The sequence below is a fragment of the Microchirus variegatus genome (genome assembly GCF_963457635.1).
Source record: "Microchirus variegatus genome assembly, chromosome: 14".
NCBI classification, from domain to species: Eukaryota; Metazoa; Chordata; class Actinopteri; order Pleuronectiformes; family Soleidae; genus Microchirus; species Microchirus variegatus.
In genome coordinates, this window is record NC_139815.1 from 21,012,593 (window position 1) to 21,038,757 (window position 26,165).

At 41.8% G+C, this 26,165-nt stretch overlaps 1 protein-coding gene across 1 annotated transcript; it reads left to right on the forward strand.

Annotated features, from left to right (window-relative positions):
* Positions 1-3,979: 3,979 nt before the first annotated feature.
* On the forward strand, positions 3,980-24,350 carry LOC310937038 (nuclear receptor ROR-alpha A-like; the record flags this gene model as incomplete). Its single annotated transcript, XM_083901229.1, has 11 exons — positions 3,980-4,088; positions 14,912-14,997; positions 16,345-16,486; positions 18,486-18,781; positions 18,862-19,063; positions 20,984-21,105; positions 21,278-21,410; positions 22,076-22,183; positions 22,278-22,388; positions 22,481-22,593; positions 24,186-24,350. The coding sequence occupies exons 1-11, from the start codon at positions 4,061-4,063 to the stop codon at positions 24,348-24,350; spliced, it is 1,506 nt and encodes a 501-aa protein (XP_083757355.1). The 5' UTR covers positions 3,980-4,060.
* Between the last annotated feature and the right edge of the window lie 1,815 nt (positions 24,351-26,165).

A 26,165-nucleotide genomic window follows, 5' to 3' on the forward strand; every position in this document is an offset into this window, starting at 1 on the left:
TATTTGGTTAGTGGACAAAACAAGACATTTTAGGACATCATTTTTAGGTTTGAGTTTTCTGTTGAAACAAAAATGATCATCAATGGAATCATTAATGGAAATAATAATTAGGTGCAGCTCTAATTGTGACCATATTTCAGGGTAGAGTTGTGTTGTAGAACCTGATTCTAGTTTCATAAATGTTTCTTACCTTGGTTCCTCAGTAAAACTTTCTTATTTAACGCTGTGAGTTGGCTCACCTCCATCAGTACTTCGGCTTGTCTGTAATAGCGTGTTTCCACGGCATGGTTACATTGCGTTTCCACGACTCATTGCCAATGTGCCCCTGAACCTTAAGCTATGAACCTCCAATGCCTTGATGACATCACAGTTGCCGGCAAGGTCTTTTTATTTTATGAATGTGACTTTCTGTGGCACATTACATTTCTCCAAATCTCCAACTTGTGGCTCAAAGCAGCAGCAAAACTGCTGAGCGCCTTCACCTTATCCCTCTGTGTCTGTGTTAAGGCATGTGTTGTGGACTAAGCTCGGACACATTCAGTTGGTTAGTGGTTGTTGTTGCAAACTCTGGTCTCTGCGGTGCACTGAAGGGTTTTTTTTTTTCCTCCATACTGGAGCCAGTTTTTACTGTGAAACATATTGGGGGCTGAGAGTGTGCAGTGTAGACAAGAATGAATGCGTGACGGGGGAACCGCTGCCACACTCCACTCTCCCTCATTAGAGCTGATAGGGACAGATAATGAATGTGAGATCCTCCTGCAGTCACGTGATCAGAGGGAGAAACACAGATCCTCTGGGAGCTGTGGAGGCATTTTCCAATCCACTCATAACATGCTGCTTGGAATCTATAGACTGCGTCTGACGGCCACCCCCAGACGTCAAGCCTCTCGAGGCGTAAATCATCCCCCTTTTCTGCCAATTTAGAGGAAGAATGGAGCCGCGGCTGCTGCTCAGATTCCACTTTCTGCTGGCAGGAGTCGTTCTCGCCCGAAGCATGAATGGCTTGATGTTTACTCATTGCCACTGCTTCACAAAGCTTAATTGTTTTCACTGATGTTCCACGGCTCAGCTGGGATTTTATTTTATGAAGCTGTTTGGGATGTTGAGGGGTGAAGTGTCCTGTTAGCTCAAGTTGCACTTCAGTTGATTCAGTTAATGCTGGGAAATCACCTTTTTAGCTTCAGGTTCTGCACAAAAACAACATGGTTATACTACATGCTAAATCTGTTAGTGGTGTACGTCTCTGCCCTCGGGGAAATGAGTCGATTCATGAGTCGATTCATATGTAGATTCAGTAAAAAATACTTTTATAATGGCACAATTTCATTACAGGATTGTATGAAATTCAAGTATAGCCAAATCACAACATACATTATTTCAAGGCACCTCACATAGTAAAGGCAGAAACCCGGCAATATTATATATAGAGAAAAGAAACCCAACACAGTGAGTGTTGTGTGATTCTCTGGAAGAATCACACATACACACACACAGATGTGTGGCCATCTGCCTAGGCCGGTTGGGGTGAAAGGAAAATTGCAATAAGTTCTGACTTATTTATGATATCTTTATAGTATTATAATGTCATTTATACAAGGAGTCAAATAGAATAGAAGGGAACGGTCAAAATTCAAATACTATGATATGACTTTTTTTTGTCAAATTTTGGACGACATACTAAAGTATGACTTTTTGTCAAAATTTGGAGCAAAAAATATATTTTCATAAAATTGTCAAATTTTGGACGACATCACATCTTATGATTTTTCTGTCAAACTTTTGGACGACATACTATACTGTGACTTTTTCTCAAATTTTGGACAACATGCTATAGTATAACTTTTTGCCCGGAAATGTTACTTAATTATCCACCAGGAAACTCACCACAAACATACAGCAAGTCATAAAAACAACACACAGTTCAAATAACATAAGAGATAGTCGTAAAATCAGGAGATAGAAATATGTGACAATTGTAAAGGAAGAAAAAAAAGATTACAAACCAATAGAAGGGTAAAATGCCATGAAAGATATCTTCAAACAGATAATTCTCATACATTTTTTATTTCATTTTATGACAAAATAGCACCCTTCGATTTCACGGTTAAGAACATCAATAATCTGATGTGGTCGAGTGAGAGCAGTGCTTTTAACAGCAGCAGGGATTAGTTGCCTCAGGTCTTCATCAGGTGGGATGATGTCGGTGTCACCAGGGCTGTAGCTGCTGAGGTCTTTGGTGGTGCGGCGTCTTTGGCACAGCTGTGGTTCTCTCCTCAGCTTCAGGCTCATGTTAAAGATGATACCCTGGTCAGCAGCACAGCGTTTGAAGAGTCTGGAGCTGTGTGCACTTCTGCTGAGATCAGCTGTACATCGTCCTGTGTTACATTTCTCCTCTGGTGACTCTTTGTGGTTTGTTTTCTCTCGTTATACACTCGCGCCTGTGCTCTCTCTTCACATCCTCTGGGTTTCTTTGAACTGTCGAACAGACTGCAGCGAGGGGCGGCTGAAAGCACGCCATGTGGTTTGTTACTTTGTTTTTTGGTGTGTTTGTCATGATGTTGAAATTTTTGTCATAGTAAGACATGTGAATGTGCACACAGGTTCACCATGAGACAACTTCACATGATTCCACAAAACACAGAAGCTGCTGGATTTAACTTCCTCTCTCGTTTGATTATAAACAACCAACCATGTGCCATGTTGCTACCTGAATAGAATATATATACTTAGATCTGTATCTGAAAGATCGAACCCACTCAGAAAGTGGCTGAAACCTGTCGTCTCCTGAACAGCCATGACTCCATTCACATGTTTGTCCTCACATGAAATTGTCCGTAGCTACAGTATTTAACACACATTTTGAGGAACTTCTCTTGTAAAGGCTGTCTGGTTACATTTTCAGGAAATGTTCTTCATGTGTGAATGTCAAAATGTGGATAATCCAGATCCTTTCTTCTGGAATGTCTACAGAGATCATCTCAAATGAGCCTAATTCACTATAGATTTCTTACATCAGTGAATATTTCCCTGAGGATTTATGGTCTCAGTCACGAGTTCCAGGTCAAGCGTCAGTACAGTATGCTGTCTTTTAAATGAATGTCCCATAGATAGACCGTAAAAATAGACCATTAAGCATAGGATGCGGGTGTTTTGTGCAGGTATCTGCTGGTCCTTGCTCTCTCAGCAAACTCCACCTTATTCAAACATGGCCTCTTCTGGTTTCAGAAAGTCTAGATGGTGCCAGATAAACTTGCACAACTCAAAGTGTCAAAAGATGAGATACAAAGTATTCTGTTTCCTCTACTAACATTATTCTCTGTTTACCCCCAGAGTCATGTGAAGGTTCTGTTTTGGTAGCTGGTCTGCCTGTTGTATTTGAATACCCCTCAGAATCATATTCCCTCTTCTTCTTCTTCTTCTTTGTCTTCTTCTTCTTAGTCTGTGTTTCATGGAACTTCAAAGGGTTCTAAACAGCAGCAGTGTTTGACATCCCAAATATTATGTTTCTTCTGCAAATACATTTTCCATTTACGGTACCTCTCCAGTGTTGTCTGATCTTTTAGCTTCTTAAATGTGAATGTTTCCTGAATAAAAGCGAAATAATTTTTGGTTTGTGGACAAAACGAGACATTTGAGAACATCATCATTTCCAGGTTTGACAAACACTGATCAATATTTTTTCACATTAAGTTCCCCGTGGTGAATTTCCAGTCCAACATACACTCCTCATAATGAATGATAGTCTTACTAAAGACTGCTGTTTGTCTCTTTAAAATATTTAAAAGCTAAGGCAAAGTAATTTTCTGCCATTCTAAGAGCGTTTCAAAGCAATTATTGTTGACAGAATGTAATGAGCTTTCAGTGCTGCTTCCTCTCATTGGCTGAGAGACTTGTCCATATGGGGGGGGTAGGGAGGGGCGGGGCATAGTGATGATGTCACAGTCACGTTGATTCTCATGCTGTGCAGCAGCAGCAGCAGCAACAACAGCTGAGCAGAGAGGAGGTCGCTGCTGCTGCTGAACACACACAGAGGAGCCACTGTCACTGACGACACACCAATATGTATTTTGTCATTTCCACCATGAAAGGTAAGTGTGTGTGTGTGTGTGTGTGTGTGTGTGTGTGTGTGTGTGTGTGTGTGTGTGTGTGTGTGTGTGTGTGTGTGTGTGTGTGCTCGTTTTTGTAACCTTTTCTGGCATAACACTGACTTTGTCTGACTATGATGAAGCTTAGGGTAAGGCATTAAATGCTTATGGTTAAGTTAAGGGATAACATTTTGTTCAGGCTGTCCTAAGAGGAATAGTTGTGTCTTTATTTATTCACACGCACACAAACTAGACTAAAGTTTTCTTTGTAAGCTGTGAGCTCAATCAAAGATGTTCTCTTGTCTGGGAGGATGCGCGACTCCTCTGCTTTGCTGCTGGTTTTTCAGAGGCTGCTTTTTCTTCATCCCTCCGGCTCATTTGCTCTCATCAGGCGGTTTGCTTTGCTGTAACTGTGTGTGGCGATGAGCCAGCGTCGGTGTTTAAGTTAAGCACATATTTTCTCAGATTGTTGACTGTAGAGAGACTTTCTCTCATCCTGTAAAATGTCATTTAGGGAATTGCCCTTGTTAATACATAGTGCTGTGAAGCAGCATGATTGAGACTGAAATACCTCGAGCAAGAGTTGGATAAATTGAAATGTGGTTTGTGGGATAATGAACTGTAAATATCCCCCAAAGGTCCAATATGCAGCACTCAGTCAGATGTTGGGAAACAATAATGACCTTGTGTAGTGATGTCTTGAGCAGAGACTGACCTCACAATATATTTTCTGCCTGTTGCATTTGAAGACTGAACCACTGTTGTATTTTTTACAGCAGTTAGCATCAGCAGTGTTTAGTTACTGCCTCTTTCTTATTCGTTTCCCGTTCTTTATTTCGTATCGTCTATTCACACGACATTCCAGTGACATCCCATGTCATAATTACAAGTTCATGACTTTTGTATTACAGCAGTAATCGAGTAACAAACCACACGGTAGCATCAGAAAGTAGCTCAAAGAGTCCAGCAGAAAGCGAAATCTCTTCATTTGGACGTGGAAGTAACTTCATATGTTTTCATGTACGTGAAAGGAATGGTGTTTGTTTTGGTGTGACATGCTGGCTCTCAGTTTTTCACCTTACAGAGGAACTTTTTTTATTCTAACCAAAATCAAAATCAATTTCCTTTGTCATGTTTTATTACCATTGTTAGAGAATAATTCCTTTTAACTTAGGTTGCAGAGTTACTGCAATTGAAAAGCCGTTACCGTCTGGGGAAAGGTAACTCTTTAGAGTACGTCTGCGTTTCCAAAGATGCAAAATTTGTGATTCCTGACAATTAAACATGCCAAACCAATGTTGGTCTGTGAAATCCCCACACAAACAATCTGACAGAATGATTCGGTCACCTGCACTCCAAGATATATGCTGATCAGTGTTGGGCCATCACAGAATCCATCTCAGCTTACTAACGCAGGATGTATCATCTTAGATAATACAATAAGTCGATATGTATTGAATAAAAACGGAATAATTTTGGTTTGGAGACAAAATAAGACTTTGGCAAAAGATTTGGCATCACCATTTTGAGGTTTTCAACATTTTATGACATATTATGGCCCAAATGATTAATTGAAGAAATAATTGATTAGAAAATCCGTCCATCATCTACCGATTTATCCTCCACCGGAGGCTGCTGTGCCTATCTCAGCAGACATTGGGTGATAGGCGGGGTACACCCTGGACAGTTTACCAGTCCATCACAGGGCCACATATAGAGACAAACACCCATTCACTCTCACACCTACGGTCAATTTAGAGTGACCAATTCACCTAATCTCCATATCGCATGTTTTTGGACTGTGGGAGGAAGCCAGAGAACCTCGAGAAAACCCACACGCACACACAGGGAGAACATGCAAACTCCTTGTAGAAAGGCCCTTGTTCGAACCCCGGAATACAGGACTTCTTGCTGCAAAGGCGAGAGTGCTAAGCACCAACCGTGGGCCCATGATTAGTAAATCATTTAAGTTTATTTCTTAGTTTGGATCCCCGGGTTGCAACTTTTTTTCTTGGGTTCTAAACGTTAAAAGGCAAGAACAACCAAAGTTGACAGGAACAGATATCATTACACATTTTCTTCAGAAATCAGAAATGTGTGAAAATGCAAAACCATTTTCCCGTTTCTGTCCCTCCTGAAACGACAGTCAAATGACACTGTGTCATCACCACTGTAACACTAACCCTCTTATTAAAGCCTGAGGACGTGTGTCCTATTTCAGTCCGATGTGAATCAGGAAAAACTGCCTCAGTAAATGGGCACAACGCTGGAGTTATAGGTCTGTTTGTTGTCTGGACCCAAAAGTGTTTACTCGGTTACGTTTTTGATGGCAAAAATAACCTCTGATGATTGACTGTTTGACAGTGGATGAGTTTAAATACCTGGGGTCAACCATATAAAAGCAATGAACAGTGGACAAGAGAGGCGAAGAAGAGAGGGAAGCTCGAGAAGACAGTCGTGAGGCCTGCTATGATATATGGCTTGGAGACCGTGACATCGGTTTCTAATGGTTTGGTTCGGTACAGTACATATTTTTTTTGCGTTTCCGTTAGGAATAGTACCAAAATAACTGGCTCCAACTGTTCCATTCCTCTTCTACCCTTCCCTCGGGGGGTACCAGAGTAATGGTACGGCACAGTACGGGTGGAGCTAGACCAACGACAGTCAGCTGATTAAGCGACAGGCAAGCGTCACTCCCTTGAGACCGGTGTTTCTTCAACGCCTGCAGTCTATTTTCATACAAAGCTTGACGTCGTGTTGAGACAAACGGCCGCAAACCAGCAGAGAAATGTCCTCTGTTGTTGTCTGTTGGTGATGCGTTCAATGTCGTCGTTTGTTGTCAGTACAACATCACTCTGTATATCTCGCCACCGTGTTCAGTCCAAGGGCTTTACTGCTCCAAACCGTAACGTATTGTACCAAACCAGACTGTACCATGATGGAAACATGGCTTTAAAGACAGAAGATGCTGAGATTTTCGTTGGGAGAGACGAGGATGGACCAGATTAGAAATGAGAATATTCGAAAGACAGCTCAGGTTGAACAGTTTGGAAATAAAGTAAGAGAGCCAAAGTTGAGATGGTATGGTCAGTAATTAAATTGGACAAAGTATGTTGAAGATGGAGCTGCCAGGCAGAGCGAAGGTTTGTGGGTGTTGTGAAGGAGGACACGAGGACAGTTGGTGTAATAGAGGAAGACACAAGGGATAGAGCAAGATGGAGGCAGATGATCCGCTGTGGGCGACCCCTAAAGGGAGAAGCCGAAAGACAAAGAAGAAGAAGTGTATGTAATCTAGACAATGGATTTAATATTAGTGAGTTTAGACATGTTTGTCTGCATGGCTTCATGTCTTATAGACACACTTCATGTGTGTGTGTGTGTGTGTGTGTGTGTGTGTGTGTACATGTGTTAAGCTGATTCATTCAGATTCCGTGAGAAAACATTGCATTAATCATTCACTGAGCCTCCTTTGCTTCAGGATTACAACAGCCTGGAGATTATCTAACAGTTCTCTATGAGGCGGGTGGTGGGGGGTGTAAGTAAGTATGTGTTGGAGGCTTGGGGGGGGGGGGGGCAGGCTCTCAACTACAACACGTTGAGAGCCTGCACCTTACATAAGCAAATAGATAAGCGCCACATCTGCTCAGGCTCTCGGTGTACGTTGTGTGTTTGTTGCCATCGCTCTTGAAACTGAGCTGCGGTGATGAAATAAAATGCAGACAGAAGGAGGTGTAGATTGGCGTGGGGCGGGGGACGGGCAGAGGTCCTGACCCGAGCAGGAAGAGACAGGGTGGTCAGTCCGGGATTAAGAGCTGTGGGTTGGGAGAGCAGGATACCTGCTGTTCTCCTGCCAATGTGGATGCATCACACATCACAGCACACACATTGTGTAACATTTAACAACCTGTTGTGGTGAAGCTCACCTCATCTTTCCCTTTCAAATGTGTAGAGGAGTCTTGTAATGTCGCATTTGTTCGTTGTGAGCATGGCGTTCCTAAAATGGTGGCCCTGCTCCTGAGATCAATATAAAAGGGGATAAACTGGGGTAATGAAAGTTTGAAACAAAGAAAAAGGATAATAATAAGCATTAAAGAAAGAAAATATGGAAAATGCGGTGTCGATAATTCAATAGAGAAGCAGAAACTAAAATCACAGCTGAGCTCAATTTCAGAAATGACACAGAAGTTTTGGGGGAGTTTGTATTTCCACAGTAAACCTTGACATCATTTCACGGCACAGTTACTTCTTCACCGCCCTCTTCCTCTTCCTCGTCCTCCTCCTTTGATCCAGTCTCGGAAAAAGCTCCATGTTTCTTTTTCGGTGTCAGATAATTTATACATCAGGGACTTGTTTTTGCCCAAGCTATAGCGTTTTTGTGTAAACAGCGGTGGCTCTCACAAAATTCTTCCAGCTCATTAGCCTTCACTTTCACGCCGCTGTTACAGTTACACATTATACAGTACGCGAGCATCTGCTTCCACAGGGAAAACTGGAGGTTCAAGTGTTCATCGGAGGCTCTGAAAAATAATATTTTACTTTGTGACAGCGGAGGCCGGAGGATCTCGGTGTCGCATCCACAGCTTCAAACGGCTCCTTCACTGCACAAGAACAAGCAAATGAAATGATAGTTAGTTTTGGGGTCACGATGTTCAGGTTTTTTTTATACACATATATTTTTTACACACTCTTAAAATACCATACATCAGCATCAAATCTGAAGCTTAATAATCCAACATTTACATTTCATGCAATCATACAACAACTGAAAGAATGGAGCAGCGTCATTTGGCGCGACAATCTTACATCAAAGTGATGTGAGACATTGCTGACATTTTTAAACATGCTTTTCATTTATTTGGCAAGAACAGGTTAAGAACTGTTTGCCTTCTGGGTAAAAAAAATAAAATAAACTGTCTGTTCTGTCAAGTCTGAAAAGAACAGGGTTTCTTGTCCCTGAAAAACAGACTGAAGGATAAACACCCCCATTGCTTCAGTTTTGGCTCTTGCCCTGTCTGACTTCTCACAGAGTGGCTGTTTAAATCCTGTGGTGAGGAGAAGTTACCCTTTCTTACCCGACTCTCTCCTCCTAGTGCTGTCAATTGCTGCCACACTGGGGTAACGACTCCAAAATGCTTCCACACAGGAAGCAAACAAACTCAGGCCCTCCTCTCTTGCCGTGTCAACAACAAAAAAAGGTTTCAGACCTTTGTTTATGACCAAGACTAAGCAAGAAAGGGAGTTAGGAAGTTGCACTACCTGTTTATTGCACTTAAAGAGACACTGTGTAGTATTTATGGGTTTATATGACCCAAAATCCACTTTTGTATACATATTATGTGCTCCTGCATTGTCTAGTCGCTGTATAATATTCTTTGTTTCATTTTCGTAGTGTTCAAAAAGTCATGTAAAATAACGGGCCGCTACTGCATTGCCACGACGCCATGTTTCTATGGGAGCCTGTATAGACAAACGTGAGAGAACAAATCAAGCGTCTCTTTACTTGTAGCGGAAGTCCCGCCTCCTCTCTCTCCGCTTCGTCTGCTACGGCCGTGGTAGCTCGCCCTCTCCCTCGCCTCACGAACCTCATCTGCTGTCACGGAGAAAGACGGAGAGGACGACATTTGACCTGCTGAGGATACCGTAGCGCTCAGGGAAGGGAGGGGGTGAGCAGAGGAGCAGTTCTTTGTTGTAAATTTCAGCCTCTCCTCTAGATGGCACTATAAACTACTTACTTCACCTGTAAATATGAACGTAGCTAACCTGAGCACGAGCCCCAGGCGAGGAGTCACGGGGTTCGTCTTCACTTGGCGGCGCTCAAGCGAGTAACACGAGTCAATTATCCAGTGACAGTAGACGCATCATGAGAAATGTCGACATAGAATATGGCTTCACATTTTAGTGTGAAGACACCATTTACAGTGTGCTGAGAAACAACATGTGGGCCTGCGACGAGGTGTTTCCTAACAAGCCACACATTTCTGCCATGTGTTACTCATCCTCATCACCAGCATTTAGAGTCAGCATGTCGAGTGCAGTTACCACTTGTTTTTTTACACTTTGGTTCGTCTTGGGTCCTGATGAGTGAGGTCTGGTCACCAACCTCAATCTGACCTGAGCACCAGGAGTCTGGTTGGTGCAAAATCCCAGCTGGAGATTTTTGATTATCAGGTCAGATGACCAATGATGGAACCTCTGGAGTCAGTGATGAGTTAAGTTGAACGATTCTATTGCAGGCAGCTCAGGTCTGAGGAGAACTGAGACGACGCCTGACATCTGAACAGCAAGACATCATTGCTGATTCTGGCGAGGAGCTCGCCAGGCCTGATATGTATCGTACGTAAGACTTTTATCCGGTCCAGATGCCTGGCACCTTGGTATGTACACTCTTAGAAATAAGGGTTCCAAAAGGGTCCTTCTACAAGGGCTGAGGATCTACCTGGAACCATTTGCTTCACAAAGAAAGGGTTTTTTAATGGTTCTTGGTAACACTAATGGTTCCAGTTAAAACCCCTTTCCTAAATAAAGGGTTTCAGGTGGAACCTTTATAAAAAGGTTCCTGGAGACAAAAAGGGTTCTCCTATGAGGACAAGCCGAAGAAACTTGTATGGTTCTACTTAGCACTTTTATTTCTAAGAGTGTATGGAGGGAACCTTGGAACCTTTTTTTCTGTCTTATCGTAAGTTTTGGCTGTTAATATTGTCCACCTTGTCTGGTTATAAAAATATGTGAGTAGTTCAACGTAAAGTTGGCTGAAGGTTTGAATTTTCTCTCACAACATACAGTACAGTAGGGCAAAAGTTGTGGTACACCTTGGACATTGTCCAGAGACTTATTTGAAGGATATATTTTAAATGTTTGGTGGGTTTGATGTACTCACACACACAGAAATCAGCATTACTCTATTGATAATGAGGATATTATGCCTGTGGGGAATATTTGGACATTGTGGAGTCAACCTATAGAAAGAGTAAGTAGCTGCATTTGTCTTGGATCTGCCATAGTTTTCAAACACAGTGTTATTGTAGTCTCGTCTGCATAGCAGATCATTACATTTAAGGGGATTCTCACCAAATTGTCATTGCTGTAAACTGTTGTAATCAGCTGTTCTTGGGGAGGGGGGGACAGCTGATCCCCATTTTTGTCTCCAAACATTAAACAGTTTGGAGTTTACCGTGGAAACCTGTTAGAGAGGTGACTAAACTGAACCACCAACTGTGGCTGAGGAACAAGCTGCTACTTCATCTGTTAACAGGCTGAACGAGGGTGTTTTTGGGTCCGTGTGTGCCGCCATATGGCCGCCGTTAATACATCTACACTGAGATAATCTGGAGGCTCGCCAAAGGAGATTAAAGAACATAGACTGATAGGCAACGTCTGAGGCAGAGGATGGATCTCACGGCTCGGAGGAAGATGTGTCGTCCTCTCGTTTGAAGAGGAAGCCGCAGCTTACGTGCATACAACTCCCATGTTTACATTTTAATCTCAACTTTACTATCTATTAAAAATTAAGTCCAGATTTATAAGCTTCACCATTATAATCTGGTTCATGCAGCATATTTTAAGTTAGGTTAGTAAGATTAAGTTTTCGTATCCTACATGTTTTTGAACTTGACTTTGAGTTTGCTATGTTTACAGCATAAATGGACAGTCAATTAATAGAATCGTTGGAAATGAGTCTCTTATGCCATCCAGAATCCAAAGAGTGCAGATCTTCAAATCGTTCTTCTTTCAAAGAGGAACTCCACCCGGATTTTGAAGCTGACTCCGCCCACTGCCAGATTTTGAAAAAGTTGGGCCTGGATCAGTGAATTATATTACTAGATAACCATATACACTAGTTTTAACCTGGAAAAAAGGTTTAAGGGTTTAGTTATTCTTTAAGGAAAGACTTTGTTAACTATTGAAGACCAAAATCAGGACGATGGTTGAAAGTCGGCAAACTGGCTGTCTGGCTAAATATTAATGCCTAAAATCAATATATCTTGAGTGCATTTCACTGTGCATGAAAAATAGCCTGCCAGTTGTCCATGTCAAGATAACCACCACCAGCAGACATTAGCGACATGTCATCACTTGTGTACTTTTGCCAAGACACAGCCACCACAGGCTAATTGGACCTATGTGTCCTTTCCTAACACTCATGGACCCATATTTTTCCCCCCCGAGCCATTGCCATAGGCTGCAACATTCTGTCTCTAGCAGGAGCTGCGAGATGTCCCGGTAAATGTCCTCCAGTGATGTCACCTGAGTCAGCATTGGTTGGTCTGAAGGCGATAATGCATTTCCCGAGATACTTCCAACGCAGGAAGTGGAACTGCAGCTGGGGGGGAAAAAAAGGCGAACCGTCACATTTGACTCTTAGTTTGATGAAAACATGCTGACGGAGAAGAAAGAGAATAAGCACTGTTTTATCTGAGGGAGAAGCGGAGATGACAGCCGGGGAGAAGTCTCTGAGGGAGCGTCATACACTGGTCCGACACTCCTCTGATACTCAGCAGCCTCGTTGCACACACTTGCCGAATGTTTGTGCCGCAGACAGACGAAACATGAAAGCTCTGCGCGAGTCTGACGGCTGCTGCTCTGACAGCTGATGAGTCATTAGAACAATTTCCTCCCTGGATTTGCTGATGTAAAGACTCACTGAGCAGATGAGGGGGGGGGGGAAAGGGAAGGTGATATGTTGTCACATCTGACTCATCAAACCAAAGGTCAGTCTGAGCTGGAGGACGACAACGTGGACAAAAAAAAAAGAAGTTGTCGTCAAAATCACCATCGCCACTGCAGAATCTCAGTGCCTAACAGCTGTTTTCACCAGGAGTTTGATTAAAGCTCTGATGCTGAGACAGAAGCTGCCTCTTGGATGTGGAGACTTGTTGCTTTCTTGGTTCAGGATGTTTGGATTAAACACGTCCAAGAAAGTGCAAAGACATCTGAGGCTTTAGCTGAAACAGTTATATCTCTGTAATAAATCAGTCAGTTGATGTAAATCAACTTTTTGACAATACACAAACTACAACTATTTCCAAAGAGGTACAAACGAGGCACGGGCTGGTGGACGCGGAGCAGGAGGCAGATGTTTTGTGTGCAGCTCTAATTTGAACACTTTGTGACGGGATTAACAGTAATTACCGAGAGGAAACTGCAGCACAGATGTCTCATTAGCCCCTCGTATTAACAACATCTGTCCTGAAAGTTGTTCAGCTCTGAGTTTAGGTGTTAACGTCTGGGGAAACGTGGCCTCATTCCTTTAGGGGACATCGAAGTCCCTCTGACCTACTGCAGTGTCACTACAGTGGTATTTGTACACTTCGCATACAAGTACTTCCCATAAATTTGATAAACATCAGTGCTCAACAAAGATTCTTTCACCCCTTCTTCAGAGAGGGGTGAGAGAGATTATTCAGAGATTATTATTGATTACTAAATGTCCATATGAATAGAAAAATAAGAGAAACTAAAGCAAAAAAGATCATATCAAGGAAGAGAGTAAGTATAAAGAGCAAAAACAATGTCGAAAGAGTGAACATTGAAAAATACAGGACAAAAAAAAACCAACTAATTAACCAAGATAAAAACAAAAAAAACAATGTTATGTGCTGTATGTAAATAAAAAGCATTTGGACAATCATTCCTCACTTCACTCAGTCTCCAGACTCTGTACTACCGTGTTTTCTCGTGTGTGTGTGCGATGATGGGGCTGCACTCTTACATAACTTCCCTCGGTTAAATATAGCAGCTCGGAGCAGAGCTGTCGCTCTGTGTGTATAAATACACTCACTCACTCAGTGTGTGTGTGTGTGTGTGTGTGTGTGTGTGTGTGTGTGTGTGTGTGTGTGTGTGTGTGTGTGTGTGTGTGTGTGTGTGTGTGTGTGCGCACACTGAAACACAAGCAACTGCAGTTGTGTCTCTGCTGAACTGAGCACAAGCGAATAAACCTGGTTCTTGATGACTTGAACCAGGTTTGTTCGCTCAACTCTCAAAACATACAAACAGGGGTATTGTGATAGTACCTTGTGGCTCTGCCGTTACCATGGTTACACCACAGCTTCTTCAATTGAGTGAGTAAGTGATGGTTACATGATGGTGAGTGCCTTACAATAATGGATAGATGGAACTGTTGGATCTGTTTATCCCTGTCAAGGTGTCAGAGGGCAGTGATGATGATGATGATGATGATGATGCTACAAAAGCAGCTTTTTCTAGATGAAATGACATATTGATTGTGTTAGAAGAAAACCTTGGGGAGTTGTTGAAGCAGAAGTTTTATGTGTTGGGTTTCCCATCCATCCATCCATCCATCCATCCATCCATCTTCTACCGCTTTATAGCTGGTGCCAATCCCAGCTGACATAGGGCCAAAGGCAAGGTACACCCTGGACAGGTCGGCAGTCCACCACAGGGCCACATAGAGACAACCATCCACTCCCACACTCACACCGTTTGTCAATGTAGAGTGTCCAATGTGTCTGTCTTATGTTTTTGGACAGTGGTAGGAAACCGGACAAGCTCTGGTGATGACGTTTTTATCATCTATTCAAGCTTGTGTTGTCATTGTCATCATACAGTCTACGTCTATTTTATAAGATCATTGAAATCACAGTCTGTGTCGGAACCTCAGGGTCAACGCTAACGAAAGCAACAGACAGGAACTAAGTCAAAGATGTACATGTTACATGATCACTGACAGCAGCTGAGACATGACCACGTGATAGTCCGTGTTGCAGCTGCTGAAGGTTGTTAAACTGTTGTTGTTGTTGTTGTTGTTGCTGTTGTGGTTATGGTTGTGTTTATGTGTCACTGACCCCCTGTTATTTTTCCCTCCGCAGCTCAGATTGAAATCATTCCATGCAAAATCTGTGGAGACAAATCTTCAGGGATTCACTACGGGGTGATCACCTGTGAGGGCTGTAAGGTAAGCCCCGCTCTCTTACTTCCTGTTTGCTTCCTGTTTCACAGAAGCGAGGCTTTCTGTCTCAAGTAACCTTGCCGTTCATTATCTCGAGATAACAAGTCTCATTTTCGTGAGAGTGTGGTCCGCCCACATGATGGGAGATGAATCTGAACTGTGCAGTTATTAGTCGTACTGTAGGTAGTAGCGTGAGAACACCGGATTGACAAATTGACAAGTGGCAGTGCGTGATTAGGAACCTGATAGTACTCAGTCTCTCCACAATGATCTCATTACCACGAGACAACGGTTCTCTCAAGGTCAAGGAGTAATGAATTTAGAATATAAAAATATATCAGTGACCACGGCCACTCACAGCTTCTGTAATTTGCTGAATGTAAATGACCATTTTAATTAAAAAAAAAACATTTGAAACCCCTTTATTATTGCTGGACAGTCCTCTGTATTACTTTATATTGAATTTTTGGTTTAAAATGATGTGTATTGTTCAAAATCTCATCTTATTTTTTCATAATTTGTGGAATTTAGTATGACAATATTTTCAAATAGGTTAAAATAGTTGAAATAAAATATTTTAGTGACACTTTACTAGGTGCTTAAGTACTACTTAATAGTAATACTAGCCCTTTATTAGTACAAGCATGTATTAACACCTTATACTACATAATCTTATTCTACCTCTATTACAACATTAATATTTTTCCTACATAAGGTGTTAATACATGCTTAATATTTACTAATAAAGGGCTAGTATGCGACTTATATGCATGTTGTAAGCACCTAGTTAATGGTGAATATGTGTTCCCTAATATAAAGATGTGTCGATCAGGACCAGAGTTAGTTAAAAAAAGGAAAGGGGACCGAACCCAACCCTTCTTATGTGGGTTATATGTTATTATTGTATGTACATGGAAATAACGGATTATTTATAATCGTCACCACTTTGATCTCAACTCTACGTTTGGCAGCTTCTCTTTCCTGCTTTCTCGTCTTCGCTCCATCTGTGGTCTGCGTCCCATTAACGTTACGAGAGGAAACGTTTGATGTTCAGTCGTGAAAACCTCGTCCCGTTCGACACTTCCCAGACAAGCTGCTGTGTCCAGCTGCCACAGAAGCAGCTGGAGGCTAATTTCACAGCCAATGAGCAGCTGATGGAGATTTATCTGTGTGTGCAAACGCAAGGAGAGAGAAGGCGGCCGATGGGACGATTGAGGCGCGGGATATGCTGGAAACAGTGTCTCCTGTTAAACGTGCTGTTAGCCTGACCACGGTGTCACACACTGTACTGAAATGTGGAGAAAATCAAAGTTTTCTGCTGTTCAAACATCACGTTTCCCCATCTGGTCGCAGGGTTTCTTCAGAAGGAGTCAGCAGAGTAACGCTGCCTACTCATGTCCGCGCCAGAAGAACTGTCAGATCGACCGAACGAGCCGCAACCGCTGCCAGCACTGTCGTCTGCAGAAATGTCTAGTTGTGGGCATGTCCCGAGACGGTAAGAAACTAACAAACACACACACACTCTCCCACCTGCAGGAACATCTGGTGCTCGGCGGTTTGCAACACAAACAAAACGCATTGTGACCATCAGCATACTTTTTGTGGATAAAATCAGCTGGTGGCTGGTGAATGCACACCTGTCTCTCCAGGTGCAGGGTCCTGGCCTTGTAATGCAGTCAGCTGTGTGTGAGACTCATACAAATAACTATCGCTATAAAGCAGGGGTGTGAAACTCAACTCTCACTCCCTGGGGGCCACATGAGCTTCAAGTCTGGTCAGGAGGGGCCTGTAAAGTGCCAGTAAGGGTGGGCGATATTGTCTTAAAGGGGACATATTGTTCAAAATCAACTTTTTAATCATTTTTAATACTTATATTTGGGACTCTGGAGGCCCTATGAGTAGGCTAAGTGTGAAAAAAGATGACTCTAGTACAGGAGATAAAACACGCGATCTGACGGCACATTGTGCAAATTCCTGGAATTATTGTCTCGCAGAGCTCCGCTTTGTCCCTAAATAACGCAAGAGCGCAGACGAGGGCAATAGAAGTCTGTGAAGTGTTCTATTCTTGGCTGCACAGTGCAACACAGAGTTCTACACAAACTTCCAGCCTCAGAGGATTTACGTGTCCAGTGGATACATTTTATATATGAGGGCAATGTGCAGACTAGAGTCGGCAAATGAAGGCTTTTCCAAATGCTAACTGCTGTTAGCTGCCGGAGCCTCAGTGACGCTGATGTAGTTTCCTGTGTCTCATTTGCATTTAAAGAGACAGGCACTCAAAACCGAGCGTTCTGAACAGGGCTGTTTTGGCAGAGTGATAGAACTGCTGTGGCGCTTCATCCTTAAGCTATTTTGACCAAAGCATGTCACAGATATGTTCATTAGGACATCAGGGAATTAGGTTAACTTGCAGAAATAGGGTATTATGTCTACTTGAACTATATCATGATATTCCATGGTGATATACCAATAACACTGGTGATGATATTTTAGATAATTTCTAAATAAAAGTGTCTGTTTTGCTGTGTAGTGTGTCAAATGAAATCTCACAATATTAGCATCAATGTACACTATAAGGTTCATGAAAAAGAAAGTTACATCAGGGGAAATAAACATGTGCACAGTTCATGTCTAGCTCAATCTATTTACTTATTAAAAAGGAAAGAAATACCCTAACCCAGCCAACACTGAAGAAGTATATGTATGTGAATCTTACTAAATATGTGCGTCTTTTTCATCATCATCATGTGTCCTTCACATATGCGTGGTTGTTAAGCAACGCGTTCACTAAAGGGCAGTACAGTGTCGAGTGTTTCTGACAATGACAAACATGGTGACGGGGAAGGAGGAAGTTATAATTATGTAACTGTGAGGTTTTTTTTTTAACCAATTAATTCTCTTTCTATTGTTGACATGTCTTCCTCTTGTCTTCCTGCTTGTACCTTTAGCCACAGTGTGTCCACATGTGGCTTCCATTGGTGCTCCATTCATTTCTTTTCGTACGGTGGCCCTGAGAGGTCAGATTACTGCAAATATCACAACACAACGGAAGTGTTTCCAGGGGACACTTGAAAGTGATGTACCACAGCCATCTCCACACACCACAAATTTAAAAGAGGGTTCAAAAATAACGGCATTTAAAGTCATAAATATGGCAGCGACAGATATTATCTACATCCTGTATATCTTTAACATTATAAACTTACCCACGAGATGTTAGACAGCTCCCCCTGCCTACAGGTGTGGAGACGTGCATCACTTTCAAGTTTTCCCCTGGAAACACTTACGTTGTGTCGTGATATTTGCAGCGCCCTGACCTCTCAGGGCCACCATACTTTCATCCATATTCAAAATATTCTAGAAACATGGATGAAATGAAGGCAAAGTACAAACACAAACACTTTACATCTCATCACGTCTAATGTTGAGCATGAATAAGACTTTAAACAGAGATAGTCAGACTTAACCTTCCTGCTTCCTGTCTCTCAACACAGCGGTGAAGTTTGGTCGCATGTCCAAGAAGCAGCGTGACAGTTTGTACGCCGAGGTTCAGAAGCATCGTCTCCAGCAGCAGCAGCAACAGCAGCAACAGCAACAGCAGCAGCAGCAGCAGCAGCAGCAGGGTCCCCTCCTCTTGTCCCACCCCAGCGTCAGCAGCCCGAGCCCAGGGGACGCTGAGGCTCTCTCACCTCACCACGGCCTCTCGTCCAGCAGCCTCACAGAGTTCCCTGATGAGCTGAGCGGATACATGGAGCAGAGCTCTCCTGAGGGAAGATCAGTGTCATCCAAGGTATGTGACTGTTTATGAGGACGGCCTGAAAATGAATTGCCAAAGATGTATAAATATTGATTGACGTCTTCCACAAACAGGAAGACTCTGGAGGAGGAGGAGGAGGAGGAGGAGTTCCATTCCTCCTTGCCATCCAGCCTTCCCCAGACCAATCAGGACTGGATATAAATGGCATCAAACTGGAGCCGCTGTGTGACTACGGCTCCAGTAACGGTTTCCTCCCGTACTGCTCCTTCAGCAACAGAGACATGACGACGCCCACCGTGTCCATGGCTGAACTGGGTGAGATGAAGGAAGAGTCAGTAGAGTGACATACACTACCGTACCGTGTGCCGTTTGAAGGAAAATGACTTTTTTTCAATGAATATCACATGAAATGAAGCAGAAGATAAGATAAGATTTGTCCCGCAGTGGGGAAATTTACAGTGTTACAGCAGCAAGACAATAAAGAAGGATAATAAATAATAAACATGCATTACCAAAAAGAGATAGAATATATAAAGTACAATATATAAAGATATTAACACTGACTATAAAAATAGGTTTAAAAAAAATGTAGAATGTACATTATAACCGGTCTGCAGAATATACACAGTATGCACATGGAAATACACTCTATACATTGTTAATGTGGTAAACGACTATTCTAGCTGCAAACGTCAGATTTTTAATGGAATATGTACATAGGTGTATTGAGGCCCATTTCCAGCAACCATCTCTCCAGTGTTCTAATGGTACGTTGTGTTTGATAAACGTGTTAGAAGGCTATTGGATGATTAGAAAACCCTTGAAAACCCTTGTGCAATGATGTTAGCACAGCTGAAAACCGTTTTGCTGGTTCTCAAAGTTATTATTTTGAATAAAAATCATTATTTCTAATCTTGTCAATGTCTTGACTATATTTTCTATTCATTTTGCAACTCTTTTGATGAATAAAAGTGTGACTTTTAATGGACAACACCAAAAAAATTGTATAGGTGACCCCAAACTTTTGAACGGTAGTGTATCATAATCATAGTTTGCCGTGAACACACTAACACTACACTCTTCAGATTCTTTGGATATCAACATTTGATTCAAAGGAGATGAAAATGAGGAATAGAAGATAGAGGATCCCTTAAAAATAGCTCATCACATACAGTTTGTAACATCTAGTGAAGTCATTGGGGACACAATGTGAAACGTATGATGAAAAAAAGAAAATAATCTGTGAGAGAAGAAGGAGGTAGGTGGGGCAAACAGTGACAGGGAGGTGGTTTAATAATAGCAGGAGGTTGGAGACTCATTAAATCGCTGTGTGATAATTAGCCGCCTGTTAATTAGAGCCAACAGGGACGTGGAGGGTGTTAGCTGTGGGGGGGTGTCGTCCTTTCTTGATCCCTAAAGAGTTTTTGATCTTTTAACAAATTTATTTTAATTGCAAATCTTGATCCTAACTACAATTTTTATGAGCTTTTTTGTCCTGTTGTTTTGGCCTCTGACGTAAGTTAATAAGCAACAAGCAAAACATTTGCTGAGCCATATGCACATAGATTTAGGTTTGTCATCTTCAAATAAATACATAGACTGAACAACAATGAGAAATCATAAACACATTACTCTTAAACGTCGATTGCCCGTTTGCCAGTGACAGGCTTTATGTTTTCAGGCTGTACACTATCGTTCAAAAGTTTGGGCTCACCTATACAATTTTGTGGTGTTTTACATTAGAAGTCACACTTTTATTCATCAAAAGAGTTGCAAAATGAATAGAAAATATAGTCAAGACATTGACAAGATTAGAAATAATGATTTTTATTCAAAATAATCATTATTCAAACTTTGCTTTGGTCAAAGAACAATTGGTCATTGCACAATGGTTTTCAAGGGTTTTCAAATCATCAATAGCCTCCTAACACGATTAGCAAACACAATGTACCACATGAACAATGTATAGAGTGTATTTATGATTCATTTAATGTTATATTCATTGAAAAACAGTGTTTTTCCCTCTAAAATAAGGACATTTTATAAGTGACCCCAAACTTTTGAACAGTAGTGTACTTCCATCCCATTCTCGTGAGCAAAATATCTTAAAAACCTGAAGGAATTTCCTCTACTTTGCTTCAAATTTTCACCAAAATTTGGTCATCAGAGATGACTTGACCTCATAGACCACCTGGTGTTAATTCTACTTCTTCATTACTTCTTCTACCATCTCAGATCACCTGTGCCAGATTATCTCCAAGTCTCACCTGGAGACGTGTCAGTTCCTGAGGGAGGAGCTGCAGCACATGAGCTGGCAGAACTTCCTGCAGGACGAGGTGGAGAACTACAAGAGCAAGGTACAGACACACACCGCCGCTTTCCTTTGTTTTTTTTTGTAGTTTGGAGTAAAATCGGATGTTGCACCTGTCTTGCGCGTCACTGTAGAGTCAAGTCTCCTCTTGTAAAAGCAAATACCCTCGCTCTCTGTACAGTGTCTGTACAACATCTCCATCTCTCTTCTGTGTGCAGCCGCGGGAGATCATGTGGCAGCTCTGTGCCGTAAAGATCACTGAGGCTATCCAGTACGTGGTGGAGTTTGCCAAACACATCGACGGCTTCATGGATCTCTGCCAGAACGACCAGATCGTCCTGCTGAAGGCTGGTGAGAGAGAGCAGCGGTCGTGGGCTCAGGGTTATTATAGTTCACCAAAACTAAGACTAGCAGTGGAACAATTATTTAGTTAGCTGAAATAAAAATAAAACCTACAATGAACAAAGCAAAACTAACTAAAACTAACCATAATGAAGTTTTACTTTCGAATTTACCTGCAGGTGTTAAAGGTGAAAGAACGAAATTAAAGGATTTAATAATCTATAATCCACATTTGGCGTCACATGTTCTTTCATCTTTTTCAAGGTTTTCTCTTAATACCTGAAAAACTAAGACTTAAACTAAATAAAAACTCAACTGAAACTACTAAATCATTTTTTGAATTAACTAAAACTAAACTGAAATTAAAAAAAAAAGCAATGAAAATGTCAAAACTATAATAACCTTGGCTCAGGCCACCGTCTTATATCATCGAATTCTCTGTCTTTGATTAGAAAATATAATGTTCCTTTTTGAAATATTGTTCTGATGTGTCAAAGATCATTTAAACCTCATATGGAAATCAAAGGTGCTTTAATTAGCGATGACTGATTCGTGCAGTGAATCTGATACGTAAGCAGCGAGTCATTAAATAATCATTATATGAGTGAGTGATTTGATTCAGACGTTCATCACGAGTGTGTGTGTGTGTGTGTGTGTGTGTGTGTCACTGTCAGGCTCTCTGGAGGTCGTCTTTGTACGGATGTGTCGCTTATTCGACTCTCAGAACAACACGGTTTACTTCGACGGGAAGTTTGCGGGCCCTGAGGTTTTTAAAGCACTGGGTGAGTGAAGAGATGACTTAATGTGGAGGTATGTTTTTATTTCTGCAGCTTTATCTGAACTTCAGTGTGTGTGTGTGTGTGTGTGTGTTCCCAGGTTGTGACGACTTGATCACGTCCGTGTTTGACTTTGCTAAGAGCATGTGTTCTCTGCACCTGACGGAGGACGAGCTGGCTCTGTTCTCTGCGTTTGTTCTGCTCTCTGCAGGTAAGATACTCTTTACACTCACTTCACTTTGCTCGTAACAATCTACAGCCGAAGCGTCAAAGCTCTCTCTCTCTGTGTGTGTGTGTGTGTAGACCGGTCGTGGCTGCAGGAGAAGCTGCAGGTGGAGAAGCTGCAGCAGAAAACGCAGCTGGCTCTTCAGCACGTGCTGCAGAAGAACCACAGAGGTGATGGCATTCTGAACAAGGTAATAATAACAAACACATACACACACACAAACATGAACCATCACAAATAAATGCCTAACCCTAACATAAACCCAACTCTAAAACCAGGTCTTAACCCTGAAAAAGGGCCCTAAAGCCCTTTAACCTTGTGGGGACCAGACAAAATGTCCCCACGCAGATAGATTTGTATGGTTTTTTTTGGTCCCCACAAGGACAGAAAAACATGGAGGTGCACACAGTTATTCCTCTTAGGAACCACATTCCAAATCTTAGCCCAGGGGTTCTCAAAGTTTTGATACCTGAGGGCCAATTTAGGAACCCAATGTTGGACTGAGGTCCGCCATAGGAAAAAAAACCAGAAAGAAATCCCATTTGTAATAACTTTAATGACCAGATTGCAGTTGTACAGTTTACACTTATTGGTCTGTATCCAGTAATGTCCAATAAACATTTAACAAGCTCAGTAGCTCCAGGATTAAAACAATCAACTGTAATTCATTGCGGGCCGCCAGAAATGTTTCTGCGGGCCGCCATTGGCCCCCGGGCCGCACTTTGAGAACTAATGTCTTAGCCCTAACCGTAAACTTCCACTTCCTGAGGTTCTGCCTCATCAGGACCAGGTTTTGGTCGCCATGAGGACCTGACCAGGTCATTGTTTATGTTGGAAATGGTCCTATAAAGATATAACAAATCCTGGAAAACTTGATGATAATCACGTTAAACATACATGTACTTAGCAGAGGTCGATTACCTGATGATTCACATGTAACAAAACGTGATTAAAGCTATTTTAAAGCTATAAGGTCTAGTCATGGCTCACAGCTACTCACTCATTCATCTACGTCTACTGTGTTTTTCCCTCCCAAGAAAAAACACCTGCCCAGGATGTTAAAAAAAAAAATCAACGTGAATGAGTCTCATTGAATGACACACATGCTATGTTTGGGTTGTAATACAGCGGGATCCCCCAACTATCGTCTATATTTATGGTGTTTTCGGTCTTAAAGGTGCATTATGTAATAAATCTTAAGCAACTGGCCATAAAATCCTCCTACTATGTCACAGAGACTCAGGAATAATGTTCATATAACATACTGAACCCAAAAAAAAATCTTTTGCAGACTGCAAATCATGTTTTGGCATTTGGCGCCACCTACTGCCGTCTACCAATCATTGCAGTCGGTAGAGTCTCAGCTCTCGAGCAACCACGGGTTGCCAGTTAGGTCTGAGCTACAATGGGGGAGAAAACGAAACCTAAAAGACCTCTGTATTTTGAATTTGAGAGTAGTAACCGTTTATGGCCACATTCTTACATATGGCGCCTTTAAATTTCATTCAAGGTGGCTTTAAAAAGTCTTATAATTTATACCCTGCCTGAAAATCTGCATGTTTTTTTGACTGTGGGAGGAAACCAGAGAGAACATGCAAACCCCACGCAGAAAGACCCTTGTCCTGCAAAGGTGTAGCTGTTGTAGGACGATGAATAGAGAGGATTTCATTCATTTCTACTTGTAGCAGAGGTTTGATGATGCATGACATCATTAGAACTGCGCTTTCCAAACCCACGCGTCTGTAACTCGTGTGTCACTTCCTGTCTCTGTCATCTCCACAGCTCAGGTGTAAAGTCTCAGCGTTGCGTTCGCTGTGCAGTCGACACACGGAGAAACTGTCTGCGTTCAGATCCGTCTACCCGGACGTCGTTCGGACTCACTTTCCTCCTCTTTACAAAGAGCTCTTCGGCGCAGAACTCGAACTAACCCTGCAGGTCGACGATTAAGCGCCAACCGCCGCAGAACCGAGCTGTTGGTTCAGCTGCAGAGTTTTCGCTGAGCATGTCGAGGAGTCAAAGTGCTCCTGGACAGCCGAGGCGTTTCGAGGATGGAGGAGACCCTGGGTTCGGATGCAGTCAGGTGGTTTCCTCTCCACCTGCATTAACACACGTCATGCAGCTGAATCGGATTCAGCTCTGATATTTGAATGGATGTTTCAGGATTAACGTTTCACCCCACAACTGCTTTCGTCAAGACTTCAGCTCATCTTCTCACGATCACGATCATTAAACGGCACCGCGATATCCATTCACATGATGTCCCCGAACTGGACGTGAACTGAGTCCGTCCTGAACTGGAAGGAGCCAACAGCACGTTCTGCTGGAATCTAAAGAAATAAAGTGTGTTTGAATCACGACTGGATAACATTGGTTCGTTCTTATCGAGACACTTTTTGTCATCACTTCTTTTCAGGAAGTTTCCATAAAGCAAATAAGTGAAATAGGGCAGTTGTGTCTCATGGTGATGTCTGCTACCACTTTGATATGAAATCCTGAGGGTCAGTGTGTGTGTGTGTGTGTGTGTGTGTGTGTGTGTGTGTGTGTGTGTGTGTGTGTGTGTGTGTGTGTGTGTGTGTGTGTGTGTGTGTGTGTGTGTGTGTGTTTTTGTAGTTGCAGCATACTGAGGACCAGTGAGGGTTTAAACCAACAAAGTGAGGTAATTTTTACGGAGTGAGGACATTTTGCCCGGTCCTCACATTGTTTTCATTGAAATCACTTCCTTAGGTTGCTATAACTAATTTTTTTTATAAATAATTTTTTTTTTCAAATTTTGGAACAAATTTTTTTTTTTCAAATTTTGGAACAAATTTTTTTTTTTCAAATTTTGGAACAAATTTTTTTTTTTTAATTTTGGACCAAATTTTTTTTTTCAAATTTTGGACCAAATTTTTTTTTTTCAAATTTTGGACCAAAAAATTTGGGTCAATTTTTTTTTCAAATTTTGGGTCAATTTTTTTTTTCAAATTGTGGGTCAATTTTTTTTTTCAATATTTGGGTCAAAATTTTTGTTCAAATTTTGGGTCAAATTTCTTTTTTGAATTTTGGGTCAAATTTTTATTTCAAATTTTGGTCGACATAGTATAGTATGACGTTTTTGTAAAATGTTGGACCAAAAATTTTAAAAATCAAATCAAATCGAAAAAGTTTTCCAGCCCTTTTTGCTCTGGGGCTCCACCTGCAGACATTTTATGGTACTGCAACCAGTAGTTCTTTGTAGATGTCATTCATGAAGTAGATATTTGTAATTGTGTTGATTTATAAAGTGGAAATGCTGGTCCTCAGTATGCAGCAAGTACAAGAGTGTGTGTGTGTGTGTAGTTGTACAGATCTATTTATGATGAATCTTTTTGACCTTTGATCCGCTTGTGTTTGTTCACAGTAAGTAAGTTTTGGATTAAAGCACAGACACAACACTTATCTCTTTTAAGAAACGTTCTCTTTATTATTATTAATTTGCCAAAAGACTAAATGGTTGCAACTGTTAACCAGAGTTGATATTTCCTTCTTTAGATCAATGTTTCTAGAAACACTGACGTGGGAGCAGAAGAAATGAAAAGTAAACATGTTACATGATGTGATAAATAAAAGAACTGCTCCATGTGTTCTATGATATCATTCACAGTCCACCTCCCAGCAGCTTTTTCTTCTTCATCATCACCACTAGCCTACAGTGCCATCTAGTGGTTACAACGCAAACTGCACCTATTCTAAAGTTTTAAATTTGAATCCTTGAAAACCACAGCTGTGTCATTTTGTACTGTA